Below are 16180 nucleotides of genomic sequence, written 5' to 3' on the forward strand. Positions count from 1 at the left end.
GTGTTTCCGGCGAACCTCGGTTTCCGTGCGGATCTAGATCCAGATCTGGGATCTTTGCACTCGGTTGACTTTTAATCCCGTAACCCTAATTTTTTAGGCTTTTTCATCATGCTATAACTCTGCCTCCGTAGCTTCGATTTGTGCGTATAGCATATCAAAATGTTCGCCTTGACGAGTACATCATTTCATCTCATTGCATCATTTTCATTTGAGCTCATCTTGATGCCCGAAGTGCTGTTGGAAGAGGGCTATGTGATGAATTTGGCAGATCTGTTTCAGCAAATGGCATTTTGTCATTTTTGCCATGTTTAATTTGTGCATGATATGATCCTGAGCTCTACATGTGTTTTGTTATATGTCATGCCATCTTTAGAGAGATGCTTACCATGTATTTTTGTGATATGTGTGGTGACTATCACGAGCTTGCAAAGTAGCGTAATCGGGAATGCTGATTTCAGGGACTTAGAATTTCACCAAGTCCTTATCCTGATTTTGTTGTTATGCCATATGTTCATGTTGTTTCCTAGTGATCCGTGCCTCTTTTGAGGATGATCAGTAAGGATGTTTTGTTAAAATTGTGGTGCTCTATCCATCCATGTATTTGTTTGCATTTATAGAGCACCCTACCTTGAGTCAATCGAGCTCTACTTTTGCTATAAAGTGAATCCTGGCAGATTGCTGACGTGATTAGCGATTTTGCCGAGGATGTTGCTATTGATCCGTGCATGCTATGATGTTGTTCTTGCCATGTCTAGCTTCTATGCCATGTTTTCTTGATGTGTGTATGCTTAGTTTGTCATGCCATGCTCTGTAGTGAGTGCATCGAGCTCGTAAACATGCCTACTCGTTAACTGATTCGCATGCTTCAGTTTTTCACTAAGTCTGAATCTGTTTATGTTTTTGCCATGTTCACATGCTTGCAATTGTATTTTCTGGTCCCTTTTGGCTCAAGGTCACTAAGGGACTTTTTGTTAAGTGCTTTGAGTAGCTTCATGCCATGCCTTGCTTTGCCATGTTAAGTTCCTGTAGCATGTAGTTTTCATGCTCTAAAGTGTGCTTCCTGATGATAAATTCCAGACTTGTGTTAATTTCACTAAGTCTGAAATCTGTTATCAATTGCACTTTTTCCATGCTTGTTTGAACCTGTTAATGGATCTTTTAGCCGTAGCTCAGTGTTCATCTTTTGTCAAGCATCATGAGTGGATACCTGCCATGTATTTTGTTGTCATGTTCGAGTGCTGTAGAATATTTACCTTGTTGCATTTAGTTGGCTACTTGCTGATTATCGCAGACCGGTGCCATATTTGTTTTGCTTGCCATTTCCAAACCGTGCATCCGATTCCGGTGATCTTTATATCGATTTCAACCGAAATTACCTCAACTTTTCAGTGGCACTCTTGGATTTCCAAGTTGAGGCCAGGTTTAATCATTCCTTGTCAAATCTTACATATGCATCACATACCGCATCCCGCATATCATACCATGTTTGCATCATATTGCTTGAGCATTGCACGTGGTTGATTGTGTTCCGTTTGCTTGTTGTTCTTGTTTGGGTAGAGCCGGGAGACGAGTTCTTGAACGAGGAGCCCGTTGAGTTCACTTACGATGATCAAGTCAACTCTGTCAACTTTGCAGGCAAGATGACCATACCCTCGAAATCACTTCTATCTTTGCTTGCTAGATGCTCGCTCTTTTGCTATGCTTATGCTACGATACCTACCACTTGCTTATCATGCCTCCCAAATTACCATGTCAAACCTCTAACCCACCATGTCCTAGCAAACCGTTGATTGGCTATGTTGCCACTTTGCTCAGCCCCTCTTATAGCGTTGCTAGTTGCAGGTGAAGATTGGAGATCGTTCCTTGTTGGAACATTGTTTATTGTTGGGATATCACTATATTATCTTGCTTATCTTAATGCATCTATATACTTTGTAAAGGGTGGAAGGATCGGTCTTATGCCTAGTGTTTTGTTCCACTCTTGCCGCCCTAGTTTCCGTCATATCGGTGTTATGTTCCCGGATTTTGCGTTCCTTACGTGGTTGGGTTATAATGGGAACCCCTTGACAGTTCGCCTTGAATAAAACTCTTCCAGCAATGCCCAACATTGGTTTTACCATTTGCCACCTAACCTTTTTCCCTTGGGCTTCGCGGACTCAAGGGTCATCTTTATTTTAACCCCCCCCCCTCCCGGGCCAGTGCTTCTCTAAGTGTTTGGTCCAACCGAGCGATGTCCGGGGCTACTAGGGGCAACTCTGGGCTGGCATACTCGACGTCTTGCTCATCCGGTGTGCCCTGAGAACAAGATATGTGCAGCTCCTATCGGGATTTGTTGGCACATCTGGGTGGTGTTGCTGGTTTAGTTTGACCATTGTCGAGGATGTCTTGTAACCGGGATGCCGAGCCTGATCGGAATGTCTCGGGAGAAGGAATATCCTTCGTTGACCGTGAGAGCTTGTGATGGGCTAAGTTGGGACTCCCCTGCAGGGATTTGAACTTTCGAAATCCATGCCCGCGGTTATGGGCAGATGGGAATTTGTTAATGTCCGATTGTAGATAACTTGAAACTTAACTTAACTAAAATGAATCAACCACGTGTGTAATCGTGATGGTCTCTTCTCGGCGGAGTCCAGGAAGTGAACACAGTGTTGGAGTAATGCTTGACGTAGGTTGTTCTAGGATCACTTCTTGATCATAGTTGTTCGACCGTGCTTTTGCCTTCTCTTCTCGCTCTCTTTTGTGAACAGGTTAGCCACCAAATATGCTAGTCGCTTGCTGCAGCTCCACATCATACCTTGGCTTACCTATAAGCTTAAATAGTCTTGATCGCGAGGGTGCGAGATTGCTGAGTCCCCATGACTCACAGTTTACTTCCAAAACCAGATGTAGGGACCGATGATACCGCTCCAGACGATGCGCTTGAGCTCAAGTGGGAGTTCGATGAAGACTCTCGCCGTTACTGTGTATCTTTCCCAGATGATCAGTAGTGGTGCCCAGTTGGGGCGATCGGTGACTTTGTCGCATATGGGGGTTGATCTTTATTTTGGTACCGTAGTCGGACCATGAGTGTGTTGGATGATTGTAATGTTATTCATGTATTTGTGTGACGTGGCGAGTGTAAGCCAACTATGTATCCTTCCCCTTTTATCTATTTACATGGGTTGTTGTGAAGATTACCTTACTTGCGACATTGCTTTCAATGCGGTTATGCCTCTAAGTCGTGCTTCGACATGTAGGAGATATAGCCGCATCGAGGGCGTTACACCTAATATCCTTAGCGGACTATCGGTAGATTGGACATGCACTATTAGAACCCACATGTCTGTTTGTAAGAATAGACTTCAGCGGCAATATTCCATGAAGAGCTCGCCAACAAAAAATAGAGACTTTCCATGGAATCTGAATCTTCCATAGTGTGGCCCATATTTCTGGCATCTTTGATTCACTTGGCCTCTGGAAGTAATTTGCATGTGCCTGATAAGTTCGCCTCCATTGTACTCTGTACGCCGAACAAACTGAGAAAGCCCTTCCGCTTCGGTTCCCATGCAATGAAATCCTCAAATGCGTTCAGGTTTAGTGGGATTTGCAAGATTCTTCCAACATCCACGGGATTAAACACAGTTTGAAGAAGTTCTTCATCCCACTGTCCTATAGTAGGATCAATAAGATCACTAACTGATGTAATCACTGTCTGACCACAGATTGATATAACTCTTCGGTCCGGGCTTGCTGGCACCCATGGATCGTTCCATATATTAATTCTTTCACCCGTTCCAACCCTCTAGATGTATCCCAGTTTGAAAGTCTCCAATCCTTTCATAATACTTTGCCATGTAAACGATGCTCCATTTTTAAGGGTTGCTTGAAGCAAACTGCAGTTTGGGAAATATTTTGCCTTTAGGGCTCGAGCACATAAAGATCCAGGATTGGTGATAAGGCGCCAAGATTGTTTCGAGAGCATTGCTAAATTGAACGAGTAGAGGTCTCGGAACCCCATCCCTCCTTCGTTCTTCGGATAACACAATTTCCACCAAGTGTACCAATGCATCCTCTTATGATCCTCATCATTTCCCCACCAAAATTGGGCGATCAAGTCTGTGATATCTTTGCAGACCCCCTTAGTTAAGCAAAACACTGACATAGCAAAGACAAGTATGGCCTGGGCTACTGACTTAAGAAGAATCTCTTTCCCACCAGTTGATAGCTGCTTTTCCATCAAACCATGTAATATTTCTTTAATCCTCTCATAGAATTGTTTAAAACAGTCGCTTCTATCTGCCCCTACCATAGCAAGGAGTTCAAGATATTTATCGGACAAAGCTTCCGTATCAATGTGTAGTTCATGGCAGATTTCATCCCTAGAAGTGGCAGTTGTGTTAGGACTGAAGAAGACACTTGATTTTGCTAGACTCACCAGTTAGCCTGAACTCGGACAATAAGTATCCAGAACATGTTGTAAGGAAGCTGCATTTAACACGTCTGCTTTCATAAGAATCAAAGAGTCGTCAGCGAATAATAGGTGTGATACTGACGGTGCATTTCTGCATATTTTGATTCCCTCTATGTCACCAGCTTCTTCTTCAAACAGCAATAGACTGGATAGACCTTCTGCACAAAGTAGGAAAAGGTAAGGGAACAGTGGATCCCCTTGTCTAATCCCACGAGTAGGGATAAACGAGTCCGTCTCGTGAGAGTTAAATCTCACATTATATTTAACAGAGCTAACACAAGCCATTATCATCTCCACCCATTGTTCATAAAATCCCAAGGTAATCATCATATTCCGGAGGAAACACCACTCTACCCTGTCATATGCTTTGTGCATATCCAACTTGACGGCACAAAGACTCGACTGGCCAGCTCTTTTATTCTTGATCTTATGTATGCATTCCTAAGCAATCAGTATATTATCAGTGATCATTCCCCCACCCATTACTTGATCCTATTCATCTTCTCCGTCGAACTAATGCAACCTTATTTAATTTCTTTTTCATACGCATTGGTTCCTGTCCGTCTTTCGTTATCAGTATCGACAAAGCCATTCATCTGTCATCATAAATACATACCAAGCCAACGGGGAATGAACGAACTGTGGAGTCCCATCTCCCTCCAGTACACTCTGAAGCACCCTCCATCTCTTCATGACAGTTCACACACATCTACGTCTGTTCCTCCAAAGAGATCTCGCACTTCGTTTTATGGAGATCTCACCCAGCGACCACAAACCATACCAGGAGGAGCCCATCCATGGCAGAGACTCTCCGCTCTCCGCAGTCCCCGGGCGAGATAGGCGACGACGATCCGCAGCCGCAAATCTTACTAGACGGTGTTCGAGTGTCAAGCCATCAACTCGCCGTCGCCGGAACCACCAGCACGTGCCCAAAATATGAAGACTCGGGTGTGTATTATGTATTTACATTGCAGATGAAAACACCCATCTTCCCTCCAATCGAAATCTGAAGTCTCCATGAAAGATGACGCATCAGCTACGAGTATGTGCTGAGTTGTTGTCCCAGTCATGGCTGGACTGGACGACCCATCCAGAACAAATTCAGTAGCTTTGTCCTCTGGCTTCTTCGACATCCTGGCTTTTGGTTCCAAAAGTGGGAGATCGGGCAACTAGGCGATCGGGTGCTTCCCGTGCATGCCACATTGCCACCCAGTTCCAGTGGCACATGCCACGCATCCACAAATCCTGTGAGAAACAGTGGAGCCGCTGTAAGAGAAACTTTAATGGGGCGACCAAACGGACACGTATTTTGTCCCCTTTTGTTTGTTTGTGTCTTTCGTCCGCGTAGCGGACATGCCGCGGACAGGCGCGGACGGAGGATGCATCCAATGCGGGACACAAATGCGGACATGCACGGACGGAGCAACACCAGTCAGCACCCGCTCTGCACGCGCCCTGTCTCGCCGGCACCGTCGCCATGCCCCTCCTCGCACCGCATGTGCCGGTGGAGGACACGAGCTCCAGCCGCGGCCGCATGACGCGAGCTCCAGCGCCGCTGAGATGGAGCACAAAAAGAAGAAGGCAAAATGCATTGTAAAAGGGTTGAATCTTGAAGTAATAGCAGGTTAGCAACAAGAAAAGAGAGAACTTTGTGGCGGTATACCTCGGAGCGGCACGTCGAAGACCTGGCCGACGAGGAGGCTCTTGGCGTCGGGCATGCGGTTGAGCACCAGTATCGTCTCCTCTGTGGTCCCGTACTCATTCGCAATCCCGGCGACGGAGCTCCCAGCAGGCGCAACGTACGTGAGGTGTACGACGGGATCCCCTCCGACAGGGTCGCATGTGCAGGGTTGCGGCACCCAGAACTCCAGCCGCACGACGCGAGCTCCAGCCGCCGTCCGCGCACGACGCGAGATCCAGCCGCCACCGCATGACGCGAGATCCAGCCGCCGCCGCATGGCGGCGGCGGCTTGGCCAGTGACCCGAGGCCTCGCCGGCGAGGACGAGGGAGGAGGCGGAGGCCTCGCCGTCGAGGACGGCGGCTCGTGGCGGCACTCGGCTGGGTGGTGATCTCGGCTGCAGTTCCCGGTTGAGCGGCCCGTGCTGTGTCACTGACTAGTAGGACCAGGGCGGACACGGGAGGGTAGCAGCGGATGAGGGGAGCGCCTACTTTTGTCCATCGTGGATCCATTTGTGGCTCAAATTTAGGCTCAGTTTGAGTCGGGGCAGATGACAAACGGACAACAGATGGACATGTACGTCCGTTTGGCTCACCCCATTAAGCTAAGTTTTCTGTTCAGATGATCCAGAAAAACAAAATAAATCGCCCCATTAAATTTGCTCTAATTGTTGATTTGGTCGATGGCAGAGGATAATCGGCGTCGTGTACGGTGGTTCTCAAACTAGTGAATCCATCGGATCGATTAAATCGTCACTCTCCCAGTACTGCGGTCGCTGCAAATTGCCAGGTAGAATCGCTTGGACAATATACTCCCTCCATTTTTGTATACAAGACCACAAATTTAAATTACAGGTACCAATGTAAAATTTAATGCCTATTTTACAAGTCAATTTTTCTTCTTGTTTACTGGGATCATTAATACTTCGCATGCATGTAAAGAAACTGAGTGGAGGAAGTAGCTGATTGTCATTATGACTGCATTCATGCAAGTACGTGAAAATTCATTAACTTTGCCTCGATTACTGTTGGTGGCTTTGTATAGATGCAAAATGTATATCCCATAGTGGCCTTGTATATAAAAATGGAGGGAGTATTATTCTTTGTTGCACGCAAAGAGAGGAATGCTATCTATCTTTAAATCACCCTTCCAAGTAGTATGTTGCAACCTTTTTCATCTCAAAATCATATATCTACCATGCAAATGATTTTATTCAATTTATGTATCCTATCATGTGCATACGATTGAATAAGAGTTCCCGCAGCAACGCGCGGGATATTATCTAATGTTTTTTTATAATTAATCCCATGTCTCACCTAGCCCGGTTTATTTTTTCAGAAAATAGGTGTATTTCAAAAAAATGTAAATGGTTTGCGTGTCTATAACATTATTTTTCACCAAGCCTAACAAATGGGTGTATTTAGAAAAAAAAGCAAATGGGCTACAAATTCTTAAAAAATGGGTTGCATGTCTGCCACATATTTGGACACTGACAATTTGGGCCCATAAAGTTGAAGCCTACGCAAGACGTTGTCTAATTAGTCAACAAACTTTCCCTAAAAAAATTAGTCAACAAGTGACTCTGACAGCTATAGCCCTTGGATTTACATCCAAGGGCTGATGTGCTTCTTCAATCTCTCATCTTTTTCCTATAGCATCGACTGGACCATCTGCTCCCACTTTCGGTGCTGACAAATGCTACCCAAGCGCCAGCCAAGCCACCCCTCCATTCCTTCTGTTATTCTCCGAAGATGGCAACCTCACCCCGCACCCGAACCAGTCAACCCTCATACCCCCCCTCCGCCAGCGACTACACTGTCGCAACTTCCCCAGCTCATGTCCATTCCTGTCAGAAGCCTCTCCGTTGTCCTCCGCCTTGGTGCACTCGCCGCGGGGTCACCGTCTGGCGCCCTCAACATGGTCAACAGATGAGATGAATCGGGAGAGGACTGTACGTGGAGAGAATGACAGCAGGGACCCACCAAGTCCATTATCGTACGCAAACAAGTGCCTCCTTATTACTACAAGCAAAATGCTTGCTCCTAATGGTTTGTTGACATGTGGGACTCACGACATTGTCATTGTATAGTCAATAAACGAGAGAATTGCACAAAGAGCGGTTGACACCTAGGACAAAGCAGTTCGAGTCGGTTTTTACTGTTGTTCTTGAGAGAGAGCACAATATCAATTGGGCTGTGCGGGGTCTGTGGCCCGTCTAGCCCAGGATTTCATTTTATGTTTACAGCATGACCCACCCAACTGTTTTTTCTTTGTGAAAATGGCTAGCCAAGCTTTATTTGTTTTGGAAGAATAGCCAACCCAGACCGATTTGTTTTTCTCCGCCGTGTTGGGCTGCAAATCTTTCAAGACAAGCAGGGAAGCATTCGGTCTGGCCCAAAAAAGGGTTGTATATCTTAAAAGTAATATGAAATGGAGTGTAAATATAAAAACACGGCAAATAGTCAATTAGTTTCAATTTTTTTTAGTGTTTTGAGATTTAAAATTTTATTGAATTTTAACATAATTCAAATATATCATGAAATTAGTTTGAATTTGAATCGAAATTTCAGGATTAAAAATAGTCTGAAGACCACCAAAATATGCGAAATTTCAATGAAATTCCGTTGAATTATTAACCCTATCCTTGACAGAAAATAGGCAACAATGATAAAAAAGAAAATGGGCGGCAAAAAATTCCATAAAAATAGTAAATGGGTTGTAAGTTTTCTAAATAGCAAATGAGTTGTATGTTGTCCGTCACAGATGTGTAGTCTGACTTGTCTACGCAGAAACTCATGGATGGTGGCCGCAGTCTCAATCTTATATATGCGGAAACTCTAAAAAATGCAGTTCTAGTCATCGCGCATCGGGCCTAGTAAGACAAATTTAAGGGTATCATCCCGGACATGGAAGCTTGATTCATGGTGAGGGTCACGCTGGATGTAGTGTCCTGCTTTGGGCTTTGACATAGTCCCTTTCCGGAGTGGTTACCACATGTTGCTAGGCCGAACAACGTTCGCACAGTTTCTCATTGTGCCAGACTATGCGCAAATGAAGTTGAAGATGTCAGGGCCAAAATGCGCCATCACTATACGCAGTAATCCGGAGCGACCACTCAGGACCATTGGCGCAGAAGCTGCAACCCCAAGGGCGACGTTGGGGCTGCGATCGACGATGGGCGGTGCTCGGACAGGTGTTAGATTTTGCGCCAATCGATGCTGCAGCCGGCTCGTTGTGTGCTGGAACAGGGCGGTGCTGGACCCGACGAGACACGACGTTGCAACCGGCAGGGAGAGAGTGCAACTAGCGCTGATGACGACACAGTGTGGGCGACTATCCGGTGATGCCAGTGGGGCGGGTGGCGAGCCCGCTAACGCTTGTCGTGAAAGGAAGCGAGGAACGCGGCTGGGCCGACGAAGGAAGGAAGTGGGGTGGGGGGATCTCCATCTCGCTTACACGATGCGAGGAGGACAAAGCCATTTTGCCTCATCAGACGTTTCTGACGCAACTGGTTGGGGGCTGGCGCCGATCGGCTGATGCCTAGCATCGACATCGGTCCAAACAACCACTTAAGAAGAAACCTGGGGAGTTCTGAATAGGCCTTTGGAGCTAGTGTTTGATTATTATTTTCGGAGACATAGTTTTCTTTTTTGAGGGGTTTTGAGACATACTCCCTCCGTTCCTAAATATTTGTCTTTCTAAAAATTTCAACAAGTGACTATATACAGAGCAAAATGAGTGAATCTACATTCTAAAATATGTCTATATACATCCGTATGTGGTAGTCCATTTGAAATCTCTAAAACGACAAATATTTAGGAACAGAGGGAGTAGTTTTATTTTTAAGAATCGTTTTGAGACATAGCCTTTTTTTTTGAGAAATTTTTGAGACATAGCTAGTGTTTTGATAAATAAACTTGACTAGCTCGCGAAAGCCCAGCCCAAGATGGCAAGATTGTAGATGGGCCCTTCGGCCATTCCCCCAGAAGAATGCTCCACCCCAGCAGCAGGGAAAACCCTGCTTGCGCCCTTCTCCTCTTCTTGTCTCGCATCGCCTCCCCGCAGCCAAAAACCCTAGCGCACGCACCTTGCCGGTCCGGCCCCGAGACGCATTCCGGAAACCTCCGGAACGCCGCAATGGTTTGGTTTCAGTGCGAGGACTGCGGCGAGAACCTCAAGAAGCCCAAGCTTGCCGGCCACTTCCGCTCATGCTCCGCCTACAAGGTGACGCGCCATCTCTCTCTCTCCCGCCTCTACTTCCCCCCGCGTGGATTTAGCTTGCTTATTGGGATACTGACATGCTATTGTGCGACTGTTTGGTTCGGTTTTGTGCAGCTTTCCTGCATCGACTGCGGCGCAGTCTTCGGCCAGGGCACCGTCCAGACGCACACCCAGTGCATCTCCGAGGCCGTGAGTTCCATTGCTTCTCTCCCTGTTATGAAATTTACTTTTCTGTTATAGGATTCCGATGAAGCGTGACATGTATGTCCGTACAATTTGGATAACATGTAATTTTTGGTTGCTGGATTGGGATAATTGGCGTGTAAGGTTGCAGCCTTTGGGGGCGATTAAGTGTGCCTTTTAATATACGTATATTTTTAGCTTAGGTTCTTAATGTGAATTGTTGTGTCGGCCTGCCTGGATCCCCAGTTTGTAAACCACGGAAGGGTTAGTTCAGGGCACAAATCAGTATTTCGAATGGGTTGTTCAGAGTGCGTTCTCTGTAATAGACATTGGAACAAATGCTAGTTAATTATCGGTGCTTAGGTACTCATTTCTCTGATCTATTGTCATTTCAGGAGAAGTATGGTCCCAAGGGACTGAACAAGCCATCCAGCAATGCACAGGGTAAGCCAGACAAGCCAAAGCCAAATGCCGATGTTGACATCAATGTTGGGTTGTCGACACGCCCTCCTTGGTTCTGTAGGTATGCTAACGTGATCCTCAGTATATATACAATGGTATTTGCAGGTTCTGTAGTAAAACCATGCTCCATATTTGTATCTCTGAACTAATATATTCGAAATCGTTGAAGTTTATATTATGCTACTGTTGTCACCATTCACGAACAGCTTGACTGGAACATCTCTGAAATACATGAGCGGTGAGCCTGATGCATAATAATGTGGTGCCCCTATAGGAACATACCAAAATAAGGCAATGTTGAAAGTTTTATAAGTCCCAAGCTGTGAAACTTCTTTATTATATTTTGTTGGTTGATTGTATTAGCAAATGCTTTTCATGACCGCCCTAGTTTGGGGATCTTTTCATTATGGAAACTTCAGATGTGTAGAGCACTCATGTCCTTGCTGTTTAGATAATTAATCCCTTTTTTGACCATGAAGTCAGGTCATTTCAGCTTAAGCAGTCTCAGTTTTCACTAACATGCCTTCTAACATAACTATCCCGGGTTTGCATCTCAGCCTATGCAATACAACTACCACCAGCAAGCAAACTCTCTTGGGGCATGCTGATGGCAGGAAACATAGGGCAAAAGCAAAAGCCTTTCATGCTTCTCAGAAGCAAGAAAATGGAGCTGAACAAACTCCAAGCGACAAGGAAACTGGTGGAGCACCAACAACAGCATCTACAGAACTAAATGACGGGAAGGGTGCTGACGGTGAAAGAGATGCTGACAAAGATGTTGTGAAGAGAAAGAGAACAGATAGCACAACCTCCGAGGAGCCAGATAATGCAAAAAGACAAATTTTATCGAACTTGAAGACTGGAGAGGCGATACAATCTGAAAATGGAGAAGCGGAACTCAAAACAAAGAGCAAAAGTGCTGCAGAAGAACTGGTCATTGGTGCCAATCATCAAGATATTAAGAAGCAGAAAATCAAGTGGAAGAAAATTATTACGAAGATACTAGAGACGGTAAAGCTATATTCGATGTTGCTTTTGTCAGTTTTCTGTTGCTACCTGGTGTTACAGTTAAGCTGATGTTTTCTTACAGAATTTGGATGGAGCTATGAAGTTAAAGAAGCTACAAAAGCTAGTTATCAGGGAAGTTTTAGAATGTGGTCTGTTGAAAGATAAGGAGCAGCTGCATGCTCTGTTGATGGACAAGGTAATTAGCATGAAAGATAAAACTGCAGTTAAATACTTACTTTATCTGGAATTACTTGTCGCTCTTGGATGTATCTAGATGTATTTCAGTGCTAGATACATCCGTTGAGCAACAAGTAATTCGGGACGGAGGGAGTACCTATTTTCTCCTTGTTTGGACTCTTGCTCAATGATGCAATGATACTGTTTCGTTTGTTGTAGATAGCTTCGAGCTCCAGGTTTTCTGTGGATGGGAAGAACATTAGATTGGTGGCCAAGAATGAAGAATCATAGTCCTCAGACATTTTCTTGTGCTCTATTTAAGATGTTACTAAAATGTCAGGGGAAATGATACAGGCAGTATTATTTTTGGGGTTGTCAATTTTGGATTTGTTATGTGCCTGTGTCATTTGCAGAGAAAACTGTTCCAAGATACAGGAACTTTGTGTTTGATTTTTTTTTGGAACAGTGGGACCAAACCGATTTTGTTGCTCCAGATGCTGTGAACTTTTTCAGTATATTTGGCGTTGCAACTCCTGTGCAAATTGAAACTATATATGCAATCAAGAAATGCGAGCTGCCTGTGTTTTGGTACCGTCATATCAGCAACACAGCTCTCAGTCTGTGTACCTTGTACTCCCTCTGTTCACAATTATAAGATGTTTTGGATATTCCAGTATGGACTACATACAAGCTGAAATGTTTGCAATGTTTTGGATATTTCAATATGGACTACATACAAGCTGAAATGTTAGCAAATATAAGATGTTTTGGATATTTCAATATGGACTACATATGAGCCGAAACGAGTGAACAAACACACTAAAACATGCTTATATATATTTGATTCAGAATACTAAAACATGCCTATATACATGTGATTCAGAATAAGTTTGAATATTACATTCATCCCAAGTAATTTGTGACGGAGGGAGTAGAATAATATTGTGCTTGGAGGTCTGGAGGATGATGCATGTAGTTATGCTGCGAACGAGTCGTCCTGCTACCTCTGTTTCCGTCTTATACTTTGAAACAGTACTCCCTTCGTTCACTATTATAAGATATTTTAATATTTTAATATAATTTACATACAGACTAAAATGTGCGAACAAACACTGTAGAACATGTCTAATATACATTTGATTTAGACAATTAAAACATCTTATAATAATGAATCTGAGGGTGTATCTTTTAGGCCTTATTTGGTAGCAAGGGGGAGAAAGCCCAAGGCCACAAACCCCTAGGGGTAAATTTCACGTCCACATGGGATTCCCAACCAGCCGTGGTGGGTGATTTTTGGCACAACGCCCAGAGGAACAAATCTTAGATGTGGGATGTGGAGCACTAGAGGGAGGATGGTGTGTGCGTGCGTGTGTGTGTGTGTGGGTGGGTGGTGGGGGTGGGGGGGGGGGGGTTGCTTCCAGCCCCATCATCACTTTTCGTGAGAGCGAGCGATGGTTTCCTCCGTGACCTCTCGAGGCATGGAAGCCTCTTCAGGGAAATGCCGTGGAAGGGGCGGCGCTGCCCCAATCTTGTGGGCATCCAAACATAGTGGTCATTCATCCCGTGGTTTTTTATGGCACCCCGACTCAGAGCAACCGGTTTACCTTGCATTGCCAGCCCAGAGATCAAGTCTTCTGGCAACACACAACAATTTGGTACATAAATTAACCACTTTATTGATCTCTTGCGGATACAAATGTTCGAATATTACATGACAAGCGAGGCCAAGCGGCACACACGGTGTGGCTGCACTTATGTACATTATTTAGTAGATATCTTAGGGGCCTCGACGATAAGGAAAACTCCTACTCGGCAGCGGAAAGACGGAGTAGCGGGACTCCACTCCACAAGGACACAGCTGGGATATGGCCTAGAACGCGAAGTACTGATCGACACCAACTCCTTGCACGGCTTCTCCTGCATCTGGCATGACACGCTAGGTGAGTACTTTGAATGTACTCGCAAGCTTACAACAAACAAATCAAACACGACAAACAATAACAAGGCATTTTACAGGTTAATGAATGAGCATGAACATGATACTATGATTCATGATGTGCAAGTGGATTATTATCATGGCCCCTCAGACCAACTTACCAACCACCATCAACATCTTACCATCGTGATCATCACTCGACCACATCAATACCAACCATAGTGATCCTCACACGATCACCAACTTCTGCTTGTGCCATCTCGGTGTTATTAAGTGTGCAGGTTAATTATTTCTATTGCCCACATCGTGACCTACTACGAACTATGTCCATGACTGAGGACGCGACTATCGATAGATTATACTCTCTGCAGAGGTTAGTACATTGTACCTACACCATGAAACTCATGGCCTCGTGCTTCCATTTGAGTGGACCAACGATGTTCCAACAAAACCAATCTATTGCATGACACTCTTCCGGCCACTCCGACAAACTCCCCTTTGGGCTATGTCATGGGTGGCCCCGATGTCAACTCATGACATCCGCCACCTTTGTGGCAGCCACCGTCGTGGCAAAACTGAAACAAACTCGTCCCAAATGGGTACATTGGTACCGTACAACTCGGGCACACAAGGTTATGTCTGCCTACCGGGCCAGGGTAGCGCGAGCGCATAACCTTCCCTAGTTGGAGGCATCAGCGAGAGGCATGACAATAGACCGAATTAGGGTCTCCCCATCCAGGGAAGTGTGGTTGCACTGGTGAGCTCGATTCAGTGGCACTATGACTCGATCAATAGTTTGTTCAAGTTGAATTATTATCAGGTTTAACTTGAATGAAAATGATTCGAGTCATAGTATGCAATGTGGTGCACGGGTCATGATACATGAACATAAACAAGGGATACATCAGACTAGATCATAGCATTTGACATGAGCTTGTACTGTCTACAACAGTAATGTGACAAGAAATAAATCTAATGCAACAAGTTTTATAAAGTGGATCATTTAAATAGTGAAGCATATAATGAATTAAATTCAAATGAAACCATTGCCATTGCAATGCCATCCTTGCAGCTTGCCTTAGTTCAGAGGAGTGTCACAATACTCCTGGTCTTCTCCAACACAACTAGGTTCTTTCGAAACGTAGGCGCGGGTGGACGGACGATGAGGTGATCTTCGTCTCCAGAGACGGCAGGCGGCGGAGCTCGTCGGAGTTGTTGATTTCGGCGACAATCCAACGAACTAGTGGCACCAACGCATTCAGGAGATCACTAGGAGCTCAGCGGCGACAGTGGACCAAGAAGCGAGTATCCGGAGGGAGTGGACAGCCGTGGGGCTTCTTGGTCCACTGTCGCCGTTGAGCTACCGGATGAAGCGTCGATTGGCCTCAACATAGGCATCATCGTGGATGGACTCAAGGATGGTAGACTTCTCCGCCATCTCCGTCGCTTGCGCGACCTCATAATCCGCCATGATGTCCTCCTTGGCGAAGTCCACGGTCGGCTTCGCCTCCTCCTCTGGCTCCGCCGCCTCTTCCTCCATGGGATGGGGCTCCGCTTCCAGTGAGTCCTCCCCCTCCTCCTCCTTCGACTGCTGCTCCCTCTTCTCCTCCAGCACACCATGATGGTAACTGACATGGTGTGAGACCCATTAGTCGGGACACTGTCAATGGGGCCTTTCATTGCCTCAAGGAGATACTCGACACCTTATCCCCCGCCACTGGTTTTGCTATCAACTTCCAGCCGACGCATGCAGCCCCCAAGCTACCGTCTAAGACCCGGGATGCCCTCGGATGTTGTGGTGAGGGATTCCCCCCGATCATGTCTTTTGCAGTTGCATCAACAAACACTATTACACTATAAGATACATGTAAGGAACACGCACTAAGGGCTCATTTGGTTACGGGGATCCTCCCGGATCCTTGTCTATTCCCTGGGTGGAGAAATGTGACACCTTGGATTTTGCCTTTTCTTTTTATTTGGTTTTGTTGAATATTTATTTTGCAAATGGGTTTTTCAGACAATTCATTTGGACTTAACACTTGGAAATATTTTTGACTTTCTTCC

At 45.4% G+C, this 16180-nt stretch overlaps 2 protein-coding genes across 3 annotated transcripts; one reads left to right on the forward strand and one right to left on the reverse strand.

Moving 5' to 3' along the window:
• Nucleotides 1–4753: 4753 nt before the first annotated feature.
• Nucleotides 4754–6631, reverse strand: LOC125548384 (chitin elicitor-binding protein-like). Its single transcript, XM_048711994.1, has 2 exons — nt 6114–6631; nt 4754–6005 (listed from the first exon to the last, which is right to left on the reverse strand). The coding sequence occupies exons 1-2, from the start codon at nt 6406–6408 to the stop codon at nt 5731–5733; spliced, it is 570 nt and encodes a 189-aa protein (XP_048567951.1). The 5' UTR covers nt 6409–6631; the 3' UTR covers nt 4754–5730.
• Nucleotides 6632–10135: 3504 nt separating this feature from the next.
• Nucleotides 10136–12777, forward strand: LOC125548385 (UBP1-associated proteins 1C-like). Of its 2 annotated transcripts, none has more exons than XM_048711995.1 (6): nt 10136–10353; nt 10465–10539; nt 10929–11056; nt 11553–12006; nt 12086–12199; nt 12404–12777. In XM_048711995.1, exons 1-6 carry the CDS (start codon nt 10267–10269, stop codon nt 12527–12529), a joined length of 984 nt encoding a protein of 327 aa, XP_048567952.1. In that variant the 5' UTR covers nt 10136–10266; the 3' UTR covers nt 12530–12777. The 2 variants fall into 2 exon arrangements, with proteins under 2 accessions (XP_048567952.1, XP_048567953.1); XM_048711996.1 differs by having other exon boundaries at nt 10137–10353; nt 12400–12777.
• The last annotated feature ends 3403 nt before the right edge of the window (nt 12778–16180 follow it).

This window comes from Triticum urartu, chromosome 3, assembly GCF_003073215.2.
Source record: "Triticum urartu cultivar G1812 chromosome 3, Tu2.1, whole genome shotgun sequence".
NCBI lineage: Eukaryota > Viridiplantae > Streptophyta > Magnoliopsida > Poales > Poaceae > Triticum > Triticum urartu.